Raw genomic sequence first — 26,360 nt, 5'->3', positions numbered from 1 at the left:
GAAAAAAAAGGGACAAAGATCTTTGGTTTACTTCTCACATAACATCTGGCTTTTAAAATTTTGCTTCACCGCAAAAAAGGGGGTAATACGCGTTACGAAATATGCTAGAAATGTAAACATAATACTAATACATCAACAAATAAATCGTATAAACACCGACTTTCACCGTCACATTTTCCAAAATGTTTTGCAATATTTTACTGAAGACAGAGGCGAACATTATTCATCGCCTGCTTCCGGGTTCCCGATCCCGCCTTGAACTTCCGGTTCAGCGTCCCGGCAGTGGCCTGTTAGCCCGCCACATGCTGCCCTGTTTTCATTCATCTTGATTGAAAGCTCTTTCGTCTTTTTCCCCTTCCGGGAAATGTTCTCTCTGCCCCGCGTCCATTTTAATTCTGAAGTTTAAACGACTGCATCACATCCCGGAGGCAGCATGAGCGCAGAAAGCGCGTTAGAAGGCGCGACAGATGTGGCCCCGAACGCTCGGCTGGGGGAACCTTTTCGGGGTCTGAAGCTCGCGTCGCACGGCGTCCTGGAGGCGGCGCAGACCACGGGCAGGCTGAAGTGCCCGAGGTGCGGCGGCTCCAGGATGTTCTTCTGCTACACCTGCCTCTGCGTGCTCGGCGTGGACCCGCAGGGGATCCCGCTGGTCAAGGTGCTGCAGCCGGTCTCTTCTCCCGCAGTCATGTTTACCGCGTTCGGAGCTCTGATCCAGAGCGACATACGGTAGTTACCTGGACGGAGGTCCCCTTGTGAGAAGTGGGGTTCGTGTTATAACCCCATTGTCCAGAAATTATGTTGATTGACAGTATTTATATGATGGAGTAAATTTGAGGTCTGAAATGCAGAATCTGATCGTAAAGCTTTATACATTTAGAAAAAAAAAGAGAATAAATGTTATGTATCACTTTTTCAGTGTTTCTGCTAAAAAAATAACCTAAACAAAGTGATACAAACAGTATCAAGGTATATTGACACATATTTGTCCCAATTGTAATATATGAAAAAGGATCAGTTGATCAATCAGAATTCATTTTCAGCTTCCGGTAAAAATTGACATCATCAAACACCCTAATGAGACGGATGGAAAGAGTACTGCAATACACGCCAAACTCCTTGCTCCGGAAGACGTCACCATCTACACCTACCCTTGCATACCTGAACTGGACAGCAGAGATAATAAGGTTGCCCTTAGACATTGTTTCATGTCTGGCTGACGAGACACCACTGTTATTAACTCTTTTGTTTTTGCTTTTTTTCCAGGTTGTCTTAGTCTTTCCTGGACCAAATTCACTGACAGTTGAGGAAATTCCTCAGTATTTAAGTAAATTGGAAAACTCTACAGAGGAGCCCAGCCCAAAAAGGCATAAGGTTACAGAAAAAACAGATGATCAACATTGCACACTTGAAAGGATCGTTTTTATCGACAGTACATGGAACCAGACTACCAGAATAAGCAGCGATGAACGGTTACAAGGTAACATTCAACAGTTACGTGATGCTAAATGTGTGATGAGTGCTGTTTGATGTAAATACTGTACGCTGCTCCAAAAATAAAGGGAAAACAGAAATAAGACATCCTAGGTCTGAATGAATGAAACATTCTTATTAACTACTTTGTTTTTTACATAGTTGAAAGTGCTGACAACAAAATCACAAAATGATCGATGGAGATCAATTTAATCTGCCCATGGAAATATGGATTTGGAGTCACACTCAAAATAAAAGTGGAAAAACACTACAGGCTGATCCAACTTTGATTTAATGTCCTTAAAACAAGTCAAAATGGGGTTCAGTAGTGTGTGTGGCCTGCATTTGCCTGTATGACCTCCCTACAACGCCTGGACATGCTCCTGATGAGGTGGAGGATGGTCTCCTGAGGGATCTCCTCCCAGACCTGGACTAAAGCATCTGCCCCCTCCTTTTGTTGTGCAAAATGTGGCTGCAGACACACTCCAGCCACATGAGGTCTAGCATTGTCTTGCATTAGGAGGAACCCAGGGCCAACCGCACCAGCATATGGTCTGAGGCTCTCATCTCGGTACCTAATGGTATTCAGGCTACCTCTGGCGAGCACATGGAGGGCTGTGCAGTCCCCCAAAGAAATGCCACCCCACACCATTACTGCCAAACCAGTCATGCTGGAGGATGTTGCAGGCACAGAACGTTCTCCATAGAACAAACCTGCTTTCATCTGTAAAGGTCACAGGGCACAAGTGGTGATTTCGCCAAACATGCTGCATGGTGTTGGGCTGTAAGCACAACCCCCACATGTGGATGTTGGGCCCTAATACCACCCTCATGGGTCTCTTTCTGACCGTTTCAGCAGACACATAAACATTTTTGACCTACTGGAGGTCATTTTGAAAGGCTCTGGCAGTGATCCTCCTGTTCCTCCTTGAACATAGGCGGACGTAGCGGTCCTGCTGCTGGGTTGTTGCCCTCCTCCTCGTCTCCTGATGTACTGGTCTGTCTCCTGGTAGGGCCTCCATGCTCTGGACACTACACTGATAGACACGGCAAACCTTCTTGCCACAGCTCACATTGATGTGCCATCCTGGATGAGCTGCACTACCTGAGCCACTTGTGTGGGTTGTAGACTCTACCACACTAAAGGCACCGCCAGCAAAAGTGACCAACACATCAGCCAGAAAGCCCAGGAACTGAGAAGTGGTCTGTGGTCACCACCTGCAGAACCACGCCTTTATTGGCAATGTCATACTAATTGACTATAACTTCCACCTTTTGATTGTCAGTGTTGCTACCTAAGTGGACAGTTTGATTTTACAGACTTGGAGTGTTCCCTTAATTTTTTTTGAGCAGTGTATTTTGCCTTCCATCCTCACAGACCTGCTGCGAGTAGAGCTGAAGACAAGAAAAACGTCTTTCTGGCGTCATCAGAAGGGATCCCCTGACACCTATCTTTCAACTATCGAGGCAATTTACTACTTCATGCGAGACTATCATGCACACTGCCTGTTAAAGGAGTACAGTGGAGAGTACGACAACCTGCTGTTTTTCTACTCTTACCTTCACGGTCTTATCAACAAAGCAAAGCTATCTGCAGGAAAATTGTGACTGGAGATGGAAGAGTTTTTTTCCCTCAATGATCTTTGCTCCATTTGTTCAGTTCGTATCTTCTTGATATACAGTAATAATTTAAATAAAAAATGTCATTGCTACATTATGAAGACCAAAGCAGAAATTAGCTATTTATTTTCACATGGATTATGTATTTGTACAGCTGATGTATTCAAGTCACCGTAAGGACTTTTGACTAATCTTTGCAATCAGGAATTTTTAGTAACAACCATAGCTAGGTGAATACTTTTGATGACTGAAAAAGAAATCTCAAGGCAAAGTTCTCCACCATGTTGTTTTATTTACAAACCGGACACTGCACACGTTCCCTGCTTTATGATTCACGGTGAAATGTTACATTGACTGACCTATTAATTGACGTTCAGACCTTCACATAATAAATCATACGTTTGACAGAAATTGCGAAATAAAGAAATAAACAGTTGCATTTATGCCTAAAGTGAAGGTGTATGATTGATCAGATCCTGTAGATTAGTAGTAAGCCTCTCTAATTTTAGCTTGTAAATTATCGCATGTTTTCTTGGCATCACCCAGCAGCATGGATGTGTTGGGTTTGTAGAATATTGGGTTGTCCACTGCAGCATAGCCAACACCAAGTGTGCGTTTCATCACAATGACCTGCAAACAAAGACAATGTGCATCTTAAGCTTTCAAAGAGACAATTGTTCGACTTTCAGTGTATTTGTTAATCGGTGAAATGTATCACTATCTTGTATAATTCTGTATAGTGTTGCTTTTGTCACTTGTATTGTAATAATGTTTTTATATCTATTTTATATTACAGTAAATCCTGTAGACATTTATACTATGTCGATGTCTGAGCCTCAGAACAGTATAATGCACCCTCATTATGCAGATGAAAGCTTCATAGGTCTGTGGTATTGGAAATCTTCTGTACCTGCTTCGATTTCCAAACCTCCAGTACCGGCATCCCAGCAATTATGGAATTTGGGTCTTCTTGTGCAGCGGAGTTCACGGTGTCATTTGCTCCAATGACAAGTGTCAAGTCCGTCTCTGCACCAGAAAAAGAAAAGACTACGGATATAGAAAAGTAACCCCAGACCAAATTTAATCATGGCCCGGTGTTAACAATTTAACTTTGTCCCTCACTTTATGCCACAAAAGCTAATCAGAACCATGTGTCTAGAATATTACAACGCCCAGGAAAGTGGTAGTTATGAAAACAGACTGTTGCTCTCAAACATTGCATGCCTAAACACCATTACATAATTCACATTTGTTCAGTTGATGTGAGTGATTATTATAGATGTGTTAAAGAAAATACACCCATGAACCTCAAAGGTAAATTTATTGCTCTAAAATTGAGAAAGGGGGTTACGGTTGATGCCGTATCGTATCACCTGGGAAGTCTTCATTAATCTCATCCATCTCCAGTACAACATCATAGGGGACGCCTGCTTCAGCCAAAAGTACATTCAGCTGGCCGGGCATGCGTCCAGCCACAGGGTGGATACCAAATCTTTAATGACGAAAAAAATTATTACAGTTAAAGAGGAGCATGAATGCATTACATGAAAACTGATTGGTATTAAATGATTTAAACATTTGCAGAAATTCTCATTTTGTATTCCTTACTTTTATTCTGTCTTACTTATTGTATTTGCCAGCCTTTTGCAAAAAAAGCCCCACATTTTCATGGTCTGACAAATACCGTCAGGGGGTACTGTCACAATTGCTTTAAAGTTTTCCCCTTTATTTGGGTAGTCTAAACATTTTTCACTTAGAAATATGAGCCACAGATGTGTTATGTCTTGTTTTGTACAAAATATGATTGTTGTATTGGCTGTGCTCCACGACATTAGTAGATTCCAGTTAAGGGTGACATAGGATTGAATGTTATTTTTCAATCGGCACGCTCACAAATCAGGACCCCCTCTCTCCCCGTTGCTGGGAGTTTCGCTTCCAAGGTAGATGGGGTTGAATGAAGTGGTGTAATCTCACCTGATGGCCTTGCCTTGTTCTCTCAGCATCTTCACCATGTCTGCAATTGGATACTGAGCTTTGGCAGCACAAAGGCCCCAACCTTGCCAAATATAAATAAGAATTATCAGCTGAACAGCAACCAACATTAGCAAAAAAAAAAAAAAAAAAAACAACACTTAAGCCAGGGGTTACTGACACATTTTTACATTATTCCAAGTGAATGATGTAAATATGATAAATATATCCCATTTTTAGCTAACCATTTTAAGATGCTGTGCGGCGCAGCATTCTCAGTTTCCCTCCGCATGGCTGGGTCAGGTCTGTGTTACTCCTCTATTCCCATTGCCTTAATGCACAGGAATTCTGCTTGGCATGGAAGTGTGCGTGCGAGAAACAACCCACCCCCGCCCCCCCACGTCTGTCTGACCTCAGTTTTCAAATACCTGGGGGGGCCAGAGGGGTCAGTCATTCCGTGCTGCAGGGGCAACAGATTTGACAGTTAAGTAGATCCCTGTGGGGCGGTCAAACCTCCCAACTTCTGACCCCTCAAGGCAACTGTATACTTCTGGTTTCCCTACTGCTCAGATGTAATTGGCATCTCGTGCGTGACGGGGGGCTCGTGGTAATGAAGCAGACGAGTGCTGGTGCTGCAGGTCTGTGTTCAGATGACCTTGTACTTTTATTTTTTTTTTTTTGCTTCATAATTTTGCCAGTCTGTTATTACACACTTGTGCGCCAGCTCTGCTTCCTGTTAGGGTTTTGTCACTGAGAACATGAATGAGAGCCATGTGCTTAAGACCTTTTCTCTTTGATCTGACAGCTCTTGCTCTTTGACATAAGAGGAAGTCACACAGTGTGGCAAACCCTCTACCTTGTTTCTTGCATCAAGGTGCTGCTGTGTGCTGTTATATCCATAAAACATGAAAGAATTCTTCTTATTATTTAAACATACGGCCCGATTGTTGTCATGCGAGGATTTTACAAATGGACAGAACCTCCACTGAGGCCGACTGGTAACGTGGCAGAGCACTGCCCTCCAGTGGACGAGCACGCATACTGAAAACTCAGGTCCTACCGTGTTGTGAACCATTCTGTGTCCAGCCGTACCTGGAGTTATGATGATGCTGTTTGCCTCTCTGATCAGTTCAATAGCCTGCTCGACATTTACTTCTGTGTGGGTCCCGACAATCTCCATTGGTTTCCCCCCAGCTGTGGATGATGTTCCGTAGCCACCTAGAATTACATTCGGTAGGGAGCGGTTCATGGCCTGTAGCAAAAGGTATAAAAAATATAAATATTTTAAAGTGACATATCGATATGAATCACTGCACCTTGTTTTAATACAGCCACACTCACCACACACATAATATAGGAGAGGATTGCACCAGAAGAACCAATCAGGGCACCAACAATAGTCATGAGGTTGTTGTCCAGAAGAAAGCCCTCTGCACACAGGGCCCAGCCAGAGTAGCTGTTCAGCACGGTGATGACCACGGGCATGTCTGCTCCTCCAATAGCTGCTGTCAGAGTGACTCCCTTCAAACAAAGCCTAGTGTGAAACCCACACTCCCCAGGTTCAGGTAGCGCCAAGAAATCTAGGAATAAAGGCGTCCATGCCTACCATCACGGTGGAGAGACCAGAGACCCCCAGCAGGCAGCCCATCCCTGTGGCATAGCTGTCGCTCAGCATGAAAGGGATCATGCCACCTACTGAGGCTGCCATTAGGCTGGCGTTCAGCATGTGTCTGCCAGGGAGGAGGAGAGGAGCCGAATTCAGAAGACCTGTCAGGATAAATGAAAGACAGTGAAGACAAATTCTGAAAAGCGGAATGATGATCTGAAAATGGGCTTGCAGAATAAATATTAGCCAACAATCAACAGTCCGACAAAATACGGCATCAGAAATTCTTCTTGGTCAGCCGCAAGAAAAGCCATGAAAAGATTTTCATTGGATTGAAGCATATTGTATTAAATCTGTGATGACAGTGTTTGGCAGTGCATGCTGCCATGAGATCTGCTGCTTGTTAGCAGAACTCTAGGGCACACCAGGGATTCCACAGACATCCAGTTTCTGGTTGCCAGGCCCCTCAATCAGCCCTTTATTAGGCGACTGAAGAGGATACGGTTTATTTAGAGCAAGTGCATTCATTTAAAACAACAAACGTCATGTGGAAACACTATAAAAAGTAATGATTTCATTTGTGTTCTGGCCTGTCTGTTCAGTTATATGGGTCCAGAGTCTCCTCACATCTTAATCTCTGGCTCTGCTAAAAACTTATTAAAATCAGTCTAGGAGAGAAAACATTTCACAGACATATAAATGTCATTTCTCCTGTCACATGCAAACCCATGACATTGGCATCCAGGCCCAATCCACAATGATGCGCGACAGCTTTTTCTCACAAGCCAACAGAATACAGGCCAAATGTTTGGACACACCTTCTCATTCAATGTGTTTTCATTTTGACCATTTACGTTGGTAGATTCTCATTGAAGGCATCAAAACTATGAATGAACACATGTGGAGTTATGTACTTAACAAAAAGTGGAGACCTGACCTCCACAGTCACCGAACCTGAACCCAATCCAGATGGTTTGGGGTGAGCTGGACCGCAGAGTGAAGGCAAAGGGGCCAACAAGTGCTAAACACCTCTGGGAACTCCTTCAAGACTGTTGGAAAAGCATTTCAGGTGACGACCTCTTGAAGCTCAACGAGAGAATGCCAAGAGTGTACAAAGCAGTAATCAGAGCGGCTGGGTGGCTATTTTGAAGAAACTAGAATATAAAACATGTATTCAGTAATTTCACCTTTTTTTTGTTAAGTACATAACTCCACATGTGTTTATTCATAGTTTTGATGCCTTCAGTCAGAATCTACCAATGTAAGTGATCATGAAAATAAAGAAAAAACAGGTGTGTCCAAACTTTTGGCCTGTACTGTGTGTGTGTGTGTGTGTGTGTGTGTGTGTGTGTATATCTACATGTTGAACTAAAATATACTATTTATATACTTTCTATTTATTCAATGTACTGCAGATGCTGGATCCACATCTTATCGTCTCTCTGTATACCTGTACAGTAAATCAATTTTACAGGGATTTCCATTTTGTACCTTGAAGCTTGCCGTAGGCAACTAAGGAGCCACTGAAGGTGACACCACCAATGTAGGTGCCAAGGTAGGCCACCGTCTTGACCACATTGGCTGCAGGGTGCATATCAAGGTGGGGATGCTCGATCATGAACTCAGCCACACAGGTAAGCACCGCTGCCAGCCCTACCAAGCTGTGGAAAGCAGCCACCAGCTGAGGCAGGTCACTGATCTCAATTTTCTTGGCGATTGTCAAACCTGGCGACAGATTCAATGATATTAGTTCACAATATGTTTAAGGTTTTTGAACAGCCATTAAAATGTCCTGTTGTCATCTTGCTTGTCATGCTGTGACATATATATATATAATGTTTGGCATGTGTAATGACCTGATTAGGTTTTTGATAAAAATACACCACGAATGCATGTTTTTTTCATGTAATGCTGGGTATTTTAGTCCTGTGTTGTGTTATTTCATTCAGACCTGCTTTGCATGGAAAGCCATACCTATGGTGCCTCCTGTAGCCATGGCCAGTGACATCTGTGACAGCAGCTCAGGAGAGGGTTTGAGTGCACCCAGGGTTGCAGCAATGCCTCCTGACACACCAATCATACCTAAAGCGTTACCTAACCGGCTAGTGCCCTGTGCAGAGAGGCCTGCCAGCGCTCCAACACAGCACAGGCCGGAGCCCAGGTACATCATCTGCACACAGACAGATGTTGTGCAAGTGACAGATATTGCATGTGCATCCATGAACCTGTTTCTTAACATGCGACACGTTTTATAATGTCTCACCTGTTCAATGCTGTAGCCGCTTGCCAGAGAAGCACCGTACCCACCCACAAACACAGCTGCGGGGATGGCATACAGGTAGTTGAACTCTGGAGGATCTGTGGGCCTTTTGAACATATCTAGCATTCTCTGTGTGATGAGGAATCCACCTAGAGCACATACAGTTGAGGTCAAAATTATTAGCGACCCAGAAATTATGAAACAAACTTCAATAATTATTCATTCACCAGTGTTTTTAATAGATTTTGCTGCATTTTGTAATATAAAATACATTTTTAGGCTTCAATCAGCATTCAATCAGCATAAAAAGACTCAGGGGAACACATGAGAGGGACGACTCTTATGCACCATGCCAAAGACAAAGAAAATCAGTCTGGAGCTCAGAAAGATGAGGCTATACTGCCATCTCCCAACCATTCACAGTGTCTAGAACTGCTGTGCTTAGGTCTAATGAGAACTGTTTGGGCACATGGATGTTGCTTATGCTTGGAGAAATAAGGGAGAGGCCTTCAACCCTAAGAACATTCTCCCAACAGTTAAACATGGTAGTGGGTGCATCAGCATTAGTCCAACAGTTCATCAAGGATACCAAAACCAAGATCCTGGAGTGGCCTGCAGAGAGGCCAGACCACAATCCTGGTGAGAATCTGTGGAGGGTGATCAACATGAATGTCCATGTTCAGAAACCATGCAATTTGGACCAGCTAGAACAATTTACAATGGAAGAAATGGCCAAAATCCCTCAGAAGACCTGTGCCAACCTAGTAAAGAACTACCTGTCTACTTCATTAGGGGGGTAATAATAAACTGTAGAGTTTATCGCATACATAAAATGTATGATTACAACTGTAATTGTATTTAACAATAAATCATTACTACCTTCCCTACCATCATTTAAAACTTTACACAAAACTGTAGCAGGCAAATCAAATCTCTGTTTCAATCGTGTACTCATTGACTGCAGCCATTTTACCGGAAGACATTTAGAGCAAATGTAAACAGCTGATAGCTATTGTACCATAAGAAGCTGCTACATGACACAACAGAATGGGTCTCGAGAACCACCAACTAGTTCTACAGGTGTTGAGGGCTCCTCTTCATCAAACCTGCAATGTTTATAGAAGACACAAAGGCTGCTGACAAGGCCAGAGTCTCAGGAAGACTAGACGGAGTGAGACCACCACCCATCAACACCAAACCGCCAACTGCAGTCAGACCTTTTGGGGAACAAGAGGAAGTAGACACACTATACATTAATTAAGAAGTTATGCATATACACACACTACCACTACCAGTCAAAGGTTTGTGGTGGTTATGAAGAATCCAATGCAAGAAACATATTTAGTATTTTTTGTAGAAATGTTTGTTTGATGATTCAGTTTTTTCAGGCTTTGTTCACTATTGTCATCATCAAAAGCCGCTTCATGAGATGCTTATTAACATGAGTGAATGATGAGAAAGTCTTCAGCATAAACCTTCGGGACTGTTGGAAACCATCCCTGTTTTCTAACTTAAGGTGGTGGAAAGAAGAGTGTGAAATGCTGCCATCACTGCAAAAGATCCCTGCTTTGGAGAAATTCAAATGTTCTTTTTGCCTTGTTTGCTATTTTTTGGTTTATTACGTAACCTCATGCGTGCTGTTTCATAGTCCTGTGTCTTCAATTTTGTTCTGTAATGTAAAAAATGCAAGAGCCATAAATGACTAGGTGTGTCCAAACTTTTGACAGGTAGTGAGTGTGTGTGTGTATAGTAAATTCATAAAAAATATAAGGATCATAAAAATGATCCCCAATAATATCACGTCAGAAAAAGCAAAAACGCTAACCTGAGATAGCATTGGTGACAGACATGAGAGGAGAGTGTAATGCTGGGGTGACACCCCACACTGTGTGATATCCCACAATTCCTGCCAGCCCAAACGTGGTGACCATCTGAGTGAATGCAGCATTTGGAGAAACCAAGCCCAGACCAAGGACAGTAGACAACCCTGTGAAAAATAAAACTCATGAAAATCCTCAATATAATCTAGTATGATCTAGTTGTCTTTATTTATTGACCACACCAGGTCTGACCTGTTGTGTAGAAGCCTGCGGAGGTCATGGTGCGTCTGAATGGGGAAACCTGTGCTTGCTTTTCAGCTTCAATTTCAGCCACAGATTTCTGTTTGGCAGGTTGCGCTGGTGGTGAAGTTTTTGGTAGGGGTGCAGGGAAAAGGTTTTTGCCATCCTGGAAATGCATACATTCTCTAAACTCTTGTCATGAACTTAATTGTGTGGATGGTGTGTGTATAATGTACCTTTTCCAAGTAAGATATCAGATCGAGAGCTAAAAGTAAGATATCGATCTTACTTTTAGCTCTTTAAATTGGTCATACTGAACCATTTACATTTTACATTTACAGCATTTATCAGACGCCCTTATCCAGAGCGACTTACAATCAGTAGTTACAGGGACAGTCCCCCCCTGGAGCAACTTAGGGTTAAGTGTCTTGCTCAGGGACACAATGGTAGTAAGTGGGATTTGAACCTGGGTCTTCTGGTTCACAGGCGAGTGTGTTACCCACTAGGCTACTACCACAACTACACACAATTGCATAATCCTGCAGCTTCATTAAATTGCCTTTTAGGAGATTTACAAATAACAATATGAGCAAACAAAGCAGCAGCAACATATTTTCATTTAAATTCCTGAAAAAAAGTTGAATCCTTTTGGATCATTTGGAATGTTTTTCATCCATCACAACATGCTGCTAACTCTTTCACTATTTATGGCAAAATCACTTGATCTATAATCACTTTACTACTCCTGTCATAGCTATTTGTATTGGGGTTTTTTTATTTACTACTTTGTCAGGATTTTTCTTTGAGATTATATTTTATTTGCACTATTATTACTGTTCTGTTCTTTTCCTGAACAAACACAACATCCATGTTCATTTCAAACCAGCAACACACTGAGACAGAAACTGGTCCACCCCAAGGACAAAACACCCAGACACAAACAGAGCTATGTAGTCCAATGCAGTGAGGAGTGTACAGATCTGTGCATAGGTGAAACCAAACAGCAGCTCCATAAACACATGGCTCAACACAGAAGAACCAGCCCACCAGTACTGTACCCAGGCGGGTTCACAGTTCTTCACACTCTGGCTCAGGTGGTCTCATGAACATACATGAAGGCCAGGGATGAAGGACAACCCACAGGTGACCACCAGTTACCACCTTCAGGATTCCACAGGGTTTATAAACCTGCTACTCATACCAGTCAGTCAGACTTGTGAAAGCCCTCGAAAAATGGAAGGGTGAAACGTTGTCAAGGAACCAGAACAAGTCCAGTTGCCATTGGAATAACTTTTTTGTGAGATAACCATGACCTGGTTGACTGAGAACTTTCTCAGTTCTTGTGATTAATAAAGTTTTTTCTTATCTTATCTCATCTAATCTTATCTTATGATTCAGGTCTTAATTTACACTTAACTTGCACACGTGATGTGATTGTCAACATATCAACTTATGCAATATTATGAAATACTCATTGTACACATTAGTACCAGTGACTCTGAAGGAGTCTGGTGCTCCTTCAGTAAAATCAGTTTCTGTGGATGGGGCATGTCTAGCGGTTTACCTTCATGACCATGGTTCCCCGGATGACGTGGTCAACTGTGCCATAATCAAACTCATCTCTTTCCTCAAAGTGGAAGTACTCCTTGTCCGGACTAATGGCTTTCAGTAACTTCAGAACGTTGTTGGAGTACAGCGTGCTGGCCTGTGTAGGCATTCTGCTGGGCAGGTCTGCATATCCAATGTGTGTCACTCCCTAACAGAACCAAAAAACATCCAAAAGCGAACAAGTGTGTACACATTTGAATAGCTGTTCAGAGAAAACACACTTGTAGTTTTCAGATTTTACTGATGTCAAGAAAGACGTTGTCTAAACCGGAAGCCTATGTTCAGGCTTTTGTAAGTACCAGCATGTTTAGCAATATCAAGTGACCCAAGATCTACAAACGAAGCCATTAAGTAAACTGTACAAAAAGCGACTTGTTGTAGGCTGTTGCCATCCTGTGTATGAGTGTTCAATTTCTTGTAGTTGTGTAACATTAGTTAGTTTGTTTTACTCCAGTGTGATGAGTGCTGTTAGTGACTAAATGACTAAAGGATCACTGTGGTGGCTCTAATATGATTCCTCACCCTGTGCACATAAAGTTCACCAGGCCTGGTTGTCTCAATGTTGCCTCCAGCCTCAGCAGCCAAGTCTACAACCACAGAGCCATCTTTCATGGACTCCACCATGTCCCGTTTAATCAGGATTGGCGCCCTCTTTCCTGTAATCCAGAGGTCGACTTCAGAAAGATGGAATGATAATGGTGGAAGTTAATGGACGTGCAGTGGTCTTCACCTGGAATGAGAGCCGTGCTGATGACAATGTCAACATCCTTGCACTGCTTTGCGAACAGCTTCATCTCTGCTTCTATGAACTCCTTGGACATCTCCTTGGCATATCCACCAACTCCCTCTCCGGACTCTTTCATGTCCACCTCCAGAGGCTCAGCTCCAAATGATTTAAACTGTTCCAGAGCTGCAGGTCTATCAAATAGGCATTGCAGGCTTCAGATCATTTACAACGGACACAAAACAGTTTTTTTCAGCTTGAGAAGAGTGAACTTTACCTTGTGTCAAAGCCCCTCACAATGGCTCCCATTGACTTGGCTGCGCCTGCAGCAGCCAGACCTGCTACTCCACCACCTATAACCAAAACCTGCAGAGGCCAGAAACCTACAGTGTAAGCGATCGATGGACAGTCATACTCTCACAGCAGCGTATCAGTCAGATTCCCTGCAGAAGAAGCTGTTTTCTCGGGAAGCTACCTTGGCTGGAGGAACTTTCCCAGCTGCCGTGATCTGGCCGGTGAAGAACCTTCCGAAATGGTTAGCTGCTAAGACCACAGCTTTATAACTGTGAACAAAGAAAATAAATGGTATGTCTTTTTAAAACTACTTTTGAATTAATTCCATATTAAAGGTCCCCTATTATGATTTTTAAAAACTTTTACATAGGTTTTAGTGGTCCCATAATAATATATCTGACTATATCTGAGGAGCAACAACACCAGGCAGATGTGGCAGGGTGTCCAGGACATCACTAGCTACAAAAACCAGCATCTTCTCAGCCACTGGGGTTAACGCTTCACTGGAAAAGGAGCTGAATATCTTCTTTGTCCGCTTTGAGGTGACACCAACAGCAGCTACACAACATCCACACTAACGTGGTGGAGGAGTGTGAGGTAAGGTGGAAGCTGAGGAAGGTGAAACCGAGGAAGGCTGCAGAACCTGACAGTGTGGCTGGACGAGCGCTGAAAGACTGTGCAGATCAACTGGCTGGAATTTTCAACAGGATTTTCAAACAGTCCCTGTCACAGGATATTGTCCCATCCTGCATCAAGTCCTCCACCATTGCCCCACTGCCACAGTCGGAATGACTACCCCCATTTTGAGAAGCTGGTCATAGTCATATCATCACCTGCCTGCCAGCAGACCCCTTTTCAGTTTACCAACCAAGCAAAGAGATCAACTGAGGACGCTGTGTCCACAGCCCTCCATGCTGCATTGACCCACCGGGAACAGCAGGGGAGCTACGCTAGACTTCTCTTTTTTGACTTCAGCTCAACAGGAACTTTGCATGTTTGGAAGACATGAAGGTCGATGGAGATAATTTTTTTAGGGGAGGTGGGAAATTGTCTGGGCGGACAAAGCACGACAAACAGGAGGTAACCTTTCCCCTTAACACGACATTAAGGGACAAATTACAGACCCGACCGTCTGAGCTGCCGTTCTCTGAACAGCGAAGCAGAATAACCAATGCCCTTTTTGTACATTTCTAGCCACTGCAGGACCATAGACAGGCTAGGGGAACTTGTATTAACGTTAAATCATCTCACAAAGTGAAATCTTTTATAGTAGGGGACCTTTAAATCGCCTGGAAGGTCTTATGCAGGCCTTTCTGCATGAACATTCCTCTTGTTTCCTAAGTTATGGAAGTGGTCCACAGATGAGACAATGAGAATGGATACTAATGGAAATTTTCTTTTGTTCCTTCTGATACTTTCTGATTGTTCTGATCTTTAGCCTTTAACCTAAAAGTTCTGTCATATTTCTGAATGGGCCTTACTGAAAAAAAGTGATTCTTCTCTATTCCACGAAGGACAATGTGCGCTCACCCCGCAATGTTGGCCATGGAGCTCAGGGCATCGTAACCCTGCGCAATGGTGACTCTTGGGACCTGATCCATGGCCAGGATGGTGCTCTGCTTCTTGGCCAGCTTCTCCATGAGTTCAGGGTTCTGTGCTGGGTAAATGAAACTGACCAGCGTGGACTTTGGTTTCAGCAGCTCTGCCTCATGGATGCCTAGGGTCTCATTGAATCCTGGCGCTCGCACCTAGGGTTTGGCATAAAGCCTGATGAGACATTACATTTACATTTACAGCATTTATCATACGCCCTTATCCAGAGCGACTTACAATCAGTAGTTACAGGGACAGCCCCCCTGGAGAAACTTAGGGTTAAGTGTCTTGCTCAGGGACACAATGGTAGTAAGTGGGGTTTGAACCTGGGTCTTCAGGTTCATAGGCGAGTGTGTTACCCACTAGGCTACAACCACCCTACCATCCAACATTATCTGCATGTATTTGAGTATTGAATGTCACTGAATGTTTCCACCTCTAAGAATGATGTATGAAGGTGAAAGTGATTGTTTTTGTCATTGTGGGCATTGTGTGCCATGAAAGGCACCCGGGAAGCAATGTGTGGCAATGGTAATTAGCTCAAGGGGACCTCAGTGCCACCCTGGCGGTGCGGGATTCAAACCCAAAACCTTCCTTACCCATTGGGCCACCACTGCCCCATGTGATCTGCAGCTGAAATAATGATTTTCAAGTTAGAAATCATGCTATATAACTTGCCTTCAGGATCAGGTCCGAAGCGAAGGCGCCTTTAGTGTCTGTTATTTTAGCACCAGCCTCTTTATACTGATCATCAGAGAACTTAGACTCAAGACCGGCGCCACTCTCCACTTGGACGTTAAACCCTTGTTTGACCAGGGCCTGAACTCCTGCAGGGGAGACTGCCACCCTCCGCTCATTTTTAAAGCTCTCTTTAGGGACGCCCACCAGAATGTCTTTATAGCGCACGCCTGAGGAAAAACATGGAGGGTAAGCATCATCAGAAAGAGATCAAAATCTTGCTAAAACAAAATGCTGTGATAATAGGATGTAAACATTTTTAAAAGGGGGTTTTAGAAGAACGTGAAGTGGAGTGATTGTCACTGTGATACACTGCAGCACAGCACGCGTACACCCAACGAAATGGGTCCTCTGCTTTTAACCATCGCCCTTGGTGAGCAGTGGGCAGCCATGACAGGCGCCCGGGGAGCAGCGTGTGGGGACGATGCTTTGCTCAGTGGCACCTCAGTGGCAACTTGGCGGATCGGGATTCGAAACGTCTGCTTTTTGCGCTCCGGTGTGAAAGTTACACACAGGTAGCAGGCGCTTGGCCGGCCCTGAGTGAACTGTGCAACACTGGGTCTGGTTTCACATATCTCTCCTTACTTGGTTTGGGGACCGTGCCATTTTTAGCAGCTAACTGGCAGGACGCCCACCAGAGCACAGGCTGCACAGGCTCAGTAGCCGTCCTGCACAAGCACCGGAGAAATGGCCACGGTTTAGCGCAAAACGGGAGAGCGGCGATCCATTGGTGCCGTCCAGGGGCACAACTAAATTCTGTAACATTACTGAGCGCTGAGTGGGAGGGTTACAAGTTAGAAAAAAAAATTATGTAAGTTTCACCTTAAAATGACCTCTCTCACGGAAGCACTCTTTCGAACAAACCATTTAGAGTCGTTTTTTTTTCTTGGGGATTTGTTATTTCTACAAAGGCCAAATTTACAATAAACTTTTAAAAACTTTTTTAAAAATCCAACAGCTTGTGTGAAAAGGCAGTTTGACTTTCCGTACCTTTAGACGTTTGTTGGTTCCATAGAGAATGGAAGGTCTGGAAATACCTTTTTCCGGCTGTTTTCTGCAGGGCACTTTGATGAAACAAGGGCACAGAGGAGCAGGAGACACAGCGCAGAAGGCAAGACATGATTCCAGTCCTAATATCCCAACTGGAATGGAATCAAAGACAGTCTCTGGCTTCAGATGAAAAGGCACATTTTTTCTGGTTCTCCCTGCAAGCACCTGCGACCTAGAGCACCCACACACACACACATTCACACTCACACACACGCAAACACCTACAACTAGAGTCCAGGCCCAGCAATGGCAGTGTGACTTTGCAGGTCTCCAGGACACAAGCAAGCACAAGATATGGGTTCGCGAGAACTGGAAATGTGACGACGGAGTCGGACGCCGTGCCAAGAAATCCTCATAGCAACGTCCTGAGTTGCCAAGGGTTTATCCACGACCCCATAACATACTGGTGGAGCCGGTTTACTCCTGCTGCTTGCTGCTAAGGTTGACCCTAGCCAACTCCCTGTGACAAATATCACTATTTTATATATCATATATATATATATATATATATATATATATATATATATATACACACACACACACACACACACACACACACACACACACACACACACACACACACACACACACACACATACATACATACACACACACACACACACACACACACCCTACTGTTCAAAGGTTTAGGGTTATTTAGTTTTGGATAGGGAACTATTGGAATAAAAAAACATCAAATGGGTCGAAATTTCAGTTCTGACGTTTCTCTTGTTGTAAAGGACTGGAAAATGCTGGAAATGGCTGTTAGTGACGGACTATCTGCATATTAGAAGGGAACCAGTCTGTCACTTTAAAAGATTCATTTAAAAATATTCATTATTAGAAATGAATAATTTGCCCTCTTCGGTATCGAATGCATTGCCGGACCATCACATCATCATATCAATGACTAATTATTATTCTTTTTGTAACTTTTTTCTATTCAATCCCATTTCAGGTTTTTCGTTTTCATGGAAAAACAAGGACATTTCAAAATAACCCTAAACTTTTGAAGGGTAGAGCGGGTATGTATATATGTGTGTGTATGTATATATATGTTTGGATATGAAACAGTCCAGGTGTGCTGTACAAAAGTGGATGGTTTTATTTTTTGAATCCTTCTATTGGGAGCACGCAGTTGTGCTGACAAATTCGACATTATTTAATGGCCCGAAGTAGGATAACCTGGTTATAGACAGGCCATGGGATTATTTCATTATAGGAAGTATTCCAAGGCCACAAAAAAAGCACTTAAAAATCAACTCTGCACTTCGCAGTTTAGGTGAGGATGGGGGGAAAAACGGAGGGAATTTTTGGATTTCGTGAACGAATCACCGTCCGAGTACAACTGGTTGCGGGGAGAAAACCTTCACTAACCTTCGACGCGGCTCCTCTGAGAGAATGAAAAGTTCCCTACGGCGACATTATTTTGCTTTCGACCTTCAGCTGTCTCGGTATCGCGGCCTGATCTCCTATAAATAGCGGATCGGCCACGTGACCGTACAGTAAGAAAATAAGAAAAGCTCATAAGCCCCAAACCCGCCAGCATTGTGCAACCTAGCAGTACATTTTATAGTGACAGTATATCACAATCAGCGCAAATCGTTGTTATTAGACATACCGCTGTTATTGTTGTTGTTGTTGTTGATGATGATGATGATGATGATGATGATGATGGTGATTAGTAGCGCTGCATGCATTTCTTACAACAATCTAAGATGAATAGTGTTTACTGTTTTTCATGCCACCTGCATGGTTTGCAGATGTGCACTGTAGCTTTGTACTATGCGAGTAGTGCAACTTTAATGTATTCACCTTCTCGCTGAATTTTCTGTTAAATTAATTCAGTAGAAAACTGAATGAACGCTATTTGTACGCACGGTGGCGCTGGAACATAGTCAAACAGACAGAGCCGCTCGAGAAAAGAGTTGGCCGACTACGAACTATTCCTCCGTTTGGGAAACCGCTGCAAAAGGAATACTCTGTGATCGTACTGCTAAGCGTTGTCTCAGTTATAAATATCGGGTGCACAGTAAGCATTCGATGAAACGGCTTAGTTCGTTCGACGTGCACATTTCTCGCTTTACGTTTCTAAAAACTACTGGAAAGGGTTCGTTTGCTCAGCATCGTGTTTGCTTCCTGGTGCACACACGTGTACGCTTGTTTACGGGGATCTTCGGCAACCTGCAGCAATGGAAGTAGTAATATTATAATGTAAAAACGGAGGCCAAATCATTATTCGTTTCTACCGAATGACATCCGGTAAGTGGGTTTTTGTTCATGTTGCATTCCACGTAAAATTTCATATATTCACTTCTGGGATCGGGCAAGAGTAACGATGCGTCGATTTAATGTTTATTAGTACATTCATTCATTATTGCATGAGTAATAGAGAAACGTAGCTTCTTAGTAAAATGGTTTGAGATTCTAGGCAGTTTCTCTAACTTATCTCATCGTTATGTTGTCCTTAATTGTATTAGGCAGTCTGTTACTATTCTGTTATTATTAGTTCCATATTCTGCATTTACATTTACATTTACGGCATTTATCAGACGACTTGTCCAGAGCGACTTACAATCAGTAGTTACAGGGACAGTCCCCCCCTGGAGACACTCAGGGTTAAGTGAACCTGGGTCTTCTGGTTCATAGGCGAGTGTGATACCCACTAGGCTACTACCACCCCGCATAAGGCTCGATTGCTATAAACTTATGGACCATTGCGTTGAAGAAGAGAAAGCTTACGCGCAGTGTGATAAATGCACCTTTGAGGACCCATTAAATTAAATGCAACTTAATTTACGTAGGACAACAGTATTTCATTTTTCAGTTGAATGCTTTTATTTCAGTTGGTGTGATGGAGAAGTTGAACCTTAAGTGGTTGCCATGTGACCGTCAAGACAAAGACACCCAGAGATGTCGAATGGGAGCAGGGCTGATGGCCAGCCTGAATCTAAGGATTGGATCACCTGTCCTTATCTGCACATCTGGAAGCGCCTGCCTGTGCAGAGCCTGGCCTAGAAGTGACCTTGCTGAGGGTTACTTGCAGTTTGATACCAAGTGTTCCACACAAAACTTCAGCTCCCAGACATTCAAGCACGTTTCCTTTACTCCTCAGCATATTACCCCACTGAAATGTCCAAAGCTAAAGATATTAAAAGTAAATGTTGTTGTTAAAAGTAGTGTATTTAAGAAAAGAACAGCTGGACCTTTAATTTGTGAGCTTGTGAAGGAAATGTTGAAGCACATGTATGTCTATGAAAAGCATGTTGTCAACGTCAGCAGCTTGGACACTGGAATTGACTTTGTTCTTGTGGAAAATGTCAACTCGGGCTCTACCAAGGCGGGTCTTGTCACTGGGAAAACCACTTTGGACGTAGGAGCTGTAGTGACGCTCAAACAGCACAGGAGCCGTGTGCAAGAATCTGCAAGCACATCATTAGGTGGTATGGAGGAGGTCTACGCTTCACTTAAGGAACTGCTTCTCTTGCCCCTGCACTATCCCAGTGCTTTGAAGAAGCTGGGCATTACTTGTCCCAGGGGAGTGCTTCTCATTGGTCCACCAGGTGTGGGGAAAACCATGCTGGTGCGACGTGTAGTGAAGGATATTGGTGCAACTCTGATAACCCTAAATGGACCTGTTGTCCTGGGATCCAGACCTGGAGAGAGTGAAGAGAACTTAAGGAAGATGTTCAAGGAGGCTCAGGAAGCTTCAGAAGAGGGCCCATGCGTTCTGCTCATAGATGAAATAGACTCCCTCTGCCCAAAACGGGCGGGGTCCTCCAGTGCCCCGGAAAACAGGGTTGTGGCCCAACTCCTGACCCTGATGGATGGAATTGGCACCAGGGGCTTTTTTGTCACCATCGGAGCCACAAATCAGCCTGACACTTTAGATCCTGCCATGAGGAGGCCGGGCCGATTTGACAGAGAGGTAACGTTTGCCACAGTAACACTCCATCCCTGTGTGTGATGTGGGGAATAATTTTTTTTTTTTTTTTTTTTCCCCCGCAGGTGATCATCGGTGTTCCGACACTGACGCAGCGGAAATCCATTCTCACTTGCCTGAGTGAAAAGATGCCCCTTTGCAAGGGCTTGGATTTATGTGCGCTGGCCGAGATGACCACTGGATACGTGGGTGCTGATCTGAGTGCTCTTTGCCGGGAAGCTGCTCTGCAGGCTATTCGTAATGCACCCCAGGTACTGACGAGTAAATAGTGCTGACGTTCCAGCGTGTTTCTTCTTTAAGCCTCTGGGAATGACTGGTGTGGTTTGCAGTGTCAGTGTCTTTATGCCTCTGTTTAAGGAATTTGGTGAGAAAAGAATTGAAATGCACCACTTCCATGAGGCCTTGAAGAGAGTCCAGCCCTCCTGTTTAAGAAGCAGTATTGGTCTGACTGATTACAGGCCAGTCTCTTGGGACAAAATAGGAGGTCTTGAAGATGTAAAGCTGAAAATTAAACAGGTGTGGCACACATGGTCACGCTAATAATGTGATTGGACATTTATACCAGAAAACTGCCGAAATGTCCTGCAGATGTATGCAGCATGTTAAACATGTTCTCCCTCTTAATGTGTTTTAGAGTGTTGAGTGGCCAATGAAATACCCCGAGTCGTTCATCAGACTAGGCCTGTCCCGTCCGAGAGGAATCTTGCTGTACGGCCCACCAGGATGTGCTAAGACTACACTGGTGAAAGCTGCAGCCACCTCCTCCCACTGCGCATTTTTGTCTGTCAGTGGAGCGGATCTCTTCTCACCTTTTGTCGGCGACTCGGAGAAAGCTTTGGCTCAGGTCTGCCGTTTGTCAAACTTTTGCTTTGATTTCTTAACTAGCCATCGCAATTATGAAGGTGGACATGGGGGCGGACGTCGACCGGTATTCAAAGTGTGAATTTCTTCTCTTCTGCAGCTGTTCCGTCAAGCCAGAGCCTGCTCTCCATCCATAGTGTTCCTGGACGAGCTCGACACCATCCTGGGCTCCAGAGGTGATAGAAGGGCTCCGCACAGTGTTCAGTCCCAGCTATTGTCTGTGCTGCTGAATGAGCTGGATGGTGTAGGCCTCAAAACAGTGGAGAGGAGAGGCACTGGGGAGAAAGTTTGTCACACAGAGGGGCATATAGAGTCCCAACATGACCAGAAGGTCGGTGGAAACGCTCATAAATGCCCGGCCTTACTTTAGTTCAGGTCGCAGCTGTCAACACATAAATTCTTATGATCTTTTCTTAGCGCAAGACACAAGTTTGTCAGAGAATCTGTGATCGTATCTTGTATCAAGTTATTTTGGTGCAAGTTGTTCCAACAGTTCTCTTTCACCAAATATGTTAATAAATAAAGTACAATGTATTTCATGAGAATTAAAGGTTTAGATTAATGCTCTAGCTGTTTAATGCATCAAAGGAGCATTACTTAATAGCAATTATATTAGCAATATAGTACAATATTACATTTACTTTATGAAAAAAAATATTTTATTTAAGCATTTTATATACTGGATAAATGTTAATAATCTATATTCATTCTTAAATGCCAAAACAAGTCTGTTGCTTGTGACCTTGCATTCTCATAGAATAATTAAGAATTTGATCTTATTCATTCAGATGCAGTACCAGGAAGTGTGCAACAAGGATGTAATGGTTGTTGCTGCCAGCAACAGACCCGATGCTTTGGACAGTGCCCTCATGCGCCCTGGGCGTCTGGACATAATGATCTACGTGCCACCGCCCGACTATGAGGTAGGCATTCAGTGCTGTGGAACACAAAAACACAATCCATAAGGCATACAGGTCTGCTGAAGTGTCTTCTCTTGACAGTCAAGACTGGCAGTACTGCAACTCTGCACTGAAAACATGCCCCTCCACTCTGATGTCTGTCTCAAAGAAATTGCAATCCAAACAGACCGTTATTCTGGAGCTGACCTCGAAAATCTATGCAAAGAGGTAAGAAGGATGTGGGGGTGATGCATTCTTAATCAGAAGGATGTGATTAATCACATTTACCATAATCAGTTTTTTTTCCTGATCGTTGCAGGCGGCTCTGTTGACCTTGCAGCAGGAAAGCATGGAGGCTTCAGTAATCCATCACAAATACTTTGTTCAAGCGCTGCAAAACATGAAGCCTTCTCTAAGCGCTCAGCAAATTGATAGCTATCAAAACCTGTTCACATGATACATCACCAATATTATAATTATGTGAACACATCACAGAGAGCATCTTAATAAATACATGAAAACGCTGTTATAGTTACTCCTATTTCTTGATACTGATTTTGTTTCTTTGTGATGCAAATATCCATTACTGCACCTCGCCTGTACCATTTGGAAGTGTTTTATCGTCAGAATGCTAAAACAGGTAAAATGCAGTTCTAAATCAAGTTGACATTAGTAATTACAGAAAGGAACCAGAGATCATTTGCTGGATATTTGCATGTATAATGAAGGTGCTTCAGCTTTAGAATTAGTTTGAAAGGTAATATCCAATCTAAGCGGACAAACTGAGAAGACAATCATGACTGTCTCTCCAGCCTGGACAATAAAATAATCATTATTAAGGATGCAGATGTAACCATCATTCTCTGCCTCAGTAAAGAAGAAGATGCATCAGCATACAGAGCGAGGCCGGCCTCCGACACCAGCCCATCATCCAAGGTCTCCTGGAGAGCGTCGTTTCACGCACAATAATTTGTCAAACTGTTTTCTGCATAATTCTCAGAATATTTTTCTCGCCTGGGTACGTTTTTGGTTTGTATGGACCCAGAGGGTCTGGAAAAAAATTTGGTGCACTCTAAACCATCATGTGTGTGAGAAATGAAAAAAACAAGAAATGTGTGTGTGTGTATATGTGTATATATAGAGATATACAGTACAGGCCAAAAACCATTTCAGGTTAAGACCTCTTGAAGCTCATCGAGAGAATGCCAAGAGTGTGCAAAGCAGTAATCAGAGCGGCTGGGTGGCTATTTTGAAGAAACTAGAATATAAAACATGTTTTCAATTATTGTACCTTTTTTTGTTAAGTACATAACTCCACATGTGTTCATTCATAGTTTTGATGCCTTCAGTGAGAATCTACCAACGTAAATGGTCATGAAAATAAAGAGAACACATTGAATGAGAAGGTGTGTCCAAACTTTTGGCCTGTACTGTACGTGTGAACATATGAACTCTGTTACTCAGCTGAGTAATACTACTTCAATACTAGTTGTGGTCATGCTGTGATCGGTAAGGGGGCGTGGCAGGCGGTAAGGGGGCGTGGCCACGCGCGACCTTTGTGTACGTGCCAGGATCCTCGTGTGGATACACTGCGCTGCGATATAGGGCGCCAGCGAGCGGATGCTGCGCCCAGAAGCACCTGCTGCCTGCTCATTCCGGGAGGGAATTTTATTCATCTTTTCAGGTACCTGGACAGCGAAAATGGTGTATGGAGGATTTTTTCAGATGCTGAGAAAAAGGAAGGAAGTGAGTTTTCTTCATTAGAAAATAAAAAACTGGTGACGCTTCTCCATAAAATGTTTAATTCCTCTAATTTTTTTTTTTTATCTAGTTGATTCCTTTGATCGGATTCATGGCATTTGCAGCAACTGGTGCCACCTCTGCCTCCATTTACTTCTTGCTAACAAAGTCCGACGTGATGTAAGTTTTATATATATATATATACACACACACACACACACATACATACATACATATATATATATATATTCTAATCGCTCAGATATGTAGATTCTTGGAACCGATTCTTTTTGCAGTGTTCATTAGAAAAATTGTCATATCATGCATAATAAAGATCCGTGGTAAATAACGGTTTTAATAATTTTGTATGGATGTTTTTTATAGCTTAAACAAGTCAGTCAATCCAGAGCCCTGGGAAAGAATAAACCCTGAAAAGCCCCAGAAGGTACATGAGTCTGTTTCATTTTCAGCCCTGCTTGCACCTCTGCTGAGTAATTTGGTTAATGAGCTTCACAGCTAAGGATAAAAAGAAATTCATTACTTTATTAATTAAAAAAATTATGTCTTGAACACCCCCTTCACAGTATTTTCTATCGCAGTCTACTTTAATCGGTTTAGTAAGGGTCTAATAATGGATGTTGTGACCAGATTGTATGGCATGTATGTTGTAAAAAAATAAAAACTTTCCGGAAGAAGTCCCTCCAGGAGCAGGACTTGGGGGACGGGTGGTCCCCTTGAGGTGACCTTCGATGACATTGAGAATGCAGTTTCTGATAGAATATAGTTCAGACATCTTCTTCCAACATGTCAGTTTAGGTCATTTTGAGTATTTTCAAAAAGTAATATTTGCTATATGTATTATTTGATTGCCCACTCTTCTCTGTGTTTAGATCATCACCATCAATCAGCAGTGGAAGCCAGTGGAGGAGCTGGAGATCGTGAAGAGCTTAACAAAATGAATACCTGACCTTCTCTGCTTCTTCCTCTCCCCCGGCCCTGGCCATCTCACCAACCTAGCGGAATCGTTTCTGCACAGACTCGGCCCTCGGACAGTGTGCGGAAGACCCACTTGAAGAAAGTGGAGTGGGTGTGGCACAAGGAGAAGGAAGCAGCTAATCGCACATCCAAAGATTTATTTATTAAATTGCACTTGACCATGTCTAAGTGCTTTTATATTGTGCATAATAATGATTCATTGTTAACAACACCAGTACCACAGTAAAAACATGGAATAAAAAAGAATAAACCCAGAAAGTAAAGGGGTCTGTGAAAAGCTTGTGAAATAATACACATGTGAGATACAGTAATGGCGACTCGGAGTGTAATCAACTTAAATAATAGCCTGCCGAGTCAGTCAAGCTTTTAAATGAACTGAAGTGCCTCAGTAAAGGAAACTCCTGCCTTTCCTGCTGTGCTCTTCTGTACCAGCATTCAAAGCGTGCTTCAGAAAACCTGTTGGTAATTAACATTCTCCTTTTATGGAAAGAATTTATACCCTTGGTAAACAAAAGCAAGGCTCCAAACATGTCAGCACAGTTGAACGTGGCTCAGTCATGATGACTTTCATTTTTTCATTCAACCTGTTGGTACTTGTTGACAGAGTGATTGTCACACCTGAGGTGTGGAGGGAAGCGATGGACACCGAGGGATCGAACAAATGAACGATGTTTATTGTTCAATGCGTCAATGATGCACCATGCCATTGCCTTCAACAAAAGGAGGTTCCCTCTGGCTTGCCGTGTGGAGCAGAGTGTGGCTGCAGTCCAACGCCTCGTCCTCGGTTGTGAACGCTCCCGGCTCGCAGACGGTAATGCAGCCCTGGGCACACTCGTGCTCCAACACGCTCCCGTATGGCACACACCGTCAATACCAACGTTAACACAGAACACACGAACCAGACTGAAGGGCAGTGACACCGGACGT

At 43.4% G+C, this 26,360-nt stretch overlaps 4 protein-coding genes across 5 annotated transcripts; 3 read left to right on the top strand and 1 right to left on the bottom strand.

Annotated features, from left to right (window-relative positions):
* Nucleotides 1–251: 251 nt before the first annotated feature.
* dtwd1 (DTW motif tRNA-uridine aminocarboxypropyltransferase 1) lies at nt 252–3,905 on the top strand. Its single transcript, XM_028956092.1, has 4 exons — nt 252–655; nt 1,041–1,184; nt 1,264–1,477; nt 2,849–3,905. The coding sequence occupies exons 1-4, from the start codon at nt 434–436 to the stop codon at nt 3,076–3,078; spliced, it is 810 nt and encodes a 269-aa protein (XP_028811925.1). The 5' UTR covers nt 252–433; the 3' UTR covers nt 3,079–3,905.
* Nucleotides 3,363–18,479, bottom strand: nnt2 (nicotinamide nucleotide transhydrogenase 2). 2 transcript variants are annotated; one of them, XM_028956090.1, is made up of 22 exons: nt 18,372–18,479; nt 16,935–17,086; nt 15,885–16,114; nt 15,144–15,361; nt 13,795–13,882; nt 13,597–13,685; nt 13,326–13,513; nt 13,118–13,251; nt 12,552–12,743; nt 11,000–11,153; nt 10,753–10,914; nt 10,034–10,144; nt 8,931–9,076; nt 8,642–8,837; nt 8,159–8,392; nt 6,668–6,828; nt 6,403–6,582; nt 6,154–6,313; nt 5,065–5,146; nt 4,464–4,582; nt 4,001–4,116; nt 3,574–3,720 (listed from the first exon to the last, which is right to left on the bottom strand). In XM_028956090.1, the coding sequence occupies exons 2-22, from the start codon at nt 17,062–17,064 to the stop codon at nt 3,574–3,576; spliced, it is 3,237 nt and encodes a 1,078-aa protein (XP_028811923.1). In that variant the 5' UTR covers nt 17,065–17,086; nt 18,372–18,479. The 2 variants fall into 2 exon arrangements, with proteins under 2 accessions (XP_028811922.1, XP_028811923.1); XM_028956089.1 differs by lacking the exon at nt 18,372–18,479 and having other exon boundaries at nt 3,363–3,720; nt 16,935–17,301.
* Nucleotides 18,480–18,887: 408 nt separating this feature from the next.
* afg2b (AFG2 AAA ATPase homolog B) lies at nt 18,888–23,221 on the top strand. The gene is made up of 9 exons (XM_028956091.1): nt 18,888–19,256; nt 19,841–20,922; nt 21,003–21,188; nt 21,295–21,453; nt 21,572–21,781; nt 21,899–22,129; nt 22,587–22,721; nt 22,800–22,925; nt 23,017–23,221. Exons 1-9 carry the CDS (start codon nt 19,247–19,249, stop codon nt 23,152–23,154), a joined length of 2,277 nt encoding a protein of 758 aa, XP_028811924.1. The 5' UTR covers nt 18,888–19,246; the 3' UTR covers nt 23,155–23,221.
* Nucleotides 23,222–24,104: 883 nt separating this feature from the next.
* Nucleotides 24,105–25,680, top strand: c16h15orf48 (chromosome 16 C15orf48 homolog). Its single transcript, XM_028956953.1, has 4 exons — nt 24,105–24,443; nt 24,529–24,617; nt 24,822–24,882; nt 25,328–25,680. Exons 1-4 carry the CDS (start codon nt 24,318–24,320, stop codon nt 25,394–25,396), a joined length of 345 nt encoding a protein of 114 aa, XP_028812786.1. The 5' UTR covers nt 24,105–24,317; the 3' UTR covers nt 25,397–25,680.
* Nucleotides 25,681–26,360: the final 680 nt, after the last annotated feature.

This window comes from Denticeps clupeoides, chromosome 16, assembly GCF_900700375.1.
Source record: "Denticeps clupeoides chromosome 16, fDenClu1.1, whole genome shotgun sequence".
Taxonomy (NCBI): Eukaryota; Metazoa; Chordata; class Actinopteri; order Clupeiformes; family Denticipitidae; genus Denticeps; species Denticeps clupeoides.
The sequence above is the reverse complement of the archived record's forward strand: the minus strand, read 5'-3'. Positions and strand labels throughout refer to the sequence as shown.

Excerpts from the sequence above, each read along its gene's own strand:
- dtwd1 (XM_028956092.1), top strand. The coding sequence starts at position 434 with ATGAGCGCAGAAAGCGCGTTAGAAGGCGCGACAGATGTGGCCCCGAAC. Across the intron at positions 1,185-1,263 it reads TGGACAGCAGAGATAATAAG|GTTGTCTTAGTCTTTCCTGG; the intron begins GTTGCCCTTAGA and ends CTTTTTTTCCAG. Across the intron at positions 1,478-2,848 it reads CAGCGATGAACGGTTACAAG|ACCTGCTGCGAGTAGAGCTG; the intron begins GTAACATTCAAC and ends CCATCCTCACAG.
- nnt2 (XM_028956090.1), bottom strand. The coding sequence starts at position 17,064 with ATGTCTTGCCTTCTGCGCTGTGTCTCCTGCTCCTCTGTGCCCTTGTTT. Across the intron at positions 13,883-15,143 it reads TCCATGGCCAACATTGCGGG|TTATAAAGCTGTGGTCTTAG; the intron begins GTGAGCGCACAT and ends CTTTGTTCACAG. Across the intron at positions 13,686-13,794 it reads GGAAAGTTCCTCCAGCCAAG|GTTTTGGTTATAGGTGGTGG; the intron begins GTAGCTTCCCGA and ends TGGCCTCTGCAG.
- afg2b (XM_028956091.1), top strand. Across the intron at positions 20,923-21,002 it reads CGGGCCGATTTGACAGAGAG|GTGATCATCGGTGTTCCGAC; the intron begins GTAACGTTTGCC and ends TTTCCCCCGCAG. Across the intron at positions 22,722-22,799 it reads TGCCACCGCCCGACTATGAG|TCAAGACTGGCAGTACTGCA; the intron begins GTAGGCATTCAG and ends TTCTCTTGACAG.
- c16h15orf48 (XM_028956953.1), top strand. The coding sequence starts at position 24,318 with ATGCTGCGCCCAGAAGCACCTGCTGCCTGCTCATTCCGGGAGGGAATT. Across the intron at positions 24,444-24,528 it reads TGCTGAGAAAAAGGAAGGAA|TTGATTCCTTTGATCGGATT; the intron begins GTGAGTTTTCTT and ends TTTTTTATCTAG. Across the intron at positions 24,883-25,327 it reads ACCCTGAAAAGCCCCAGAAG|ATCATCACCATCAATCAGCA; the intron begins GTACATGAGTCT and ends CTCTGTGTTTAG.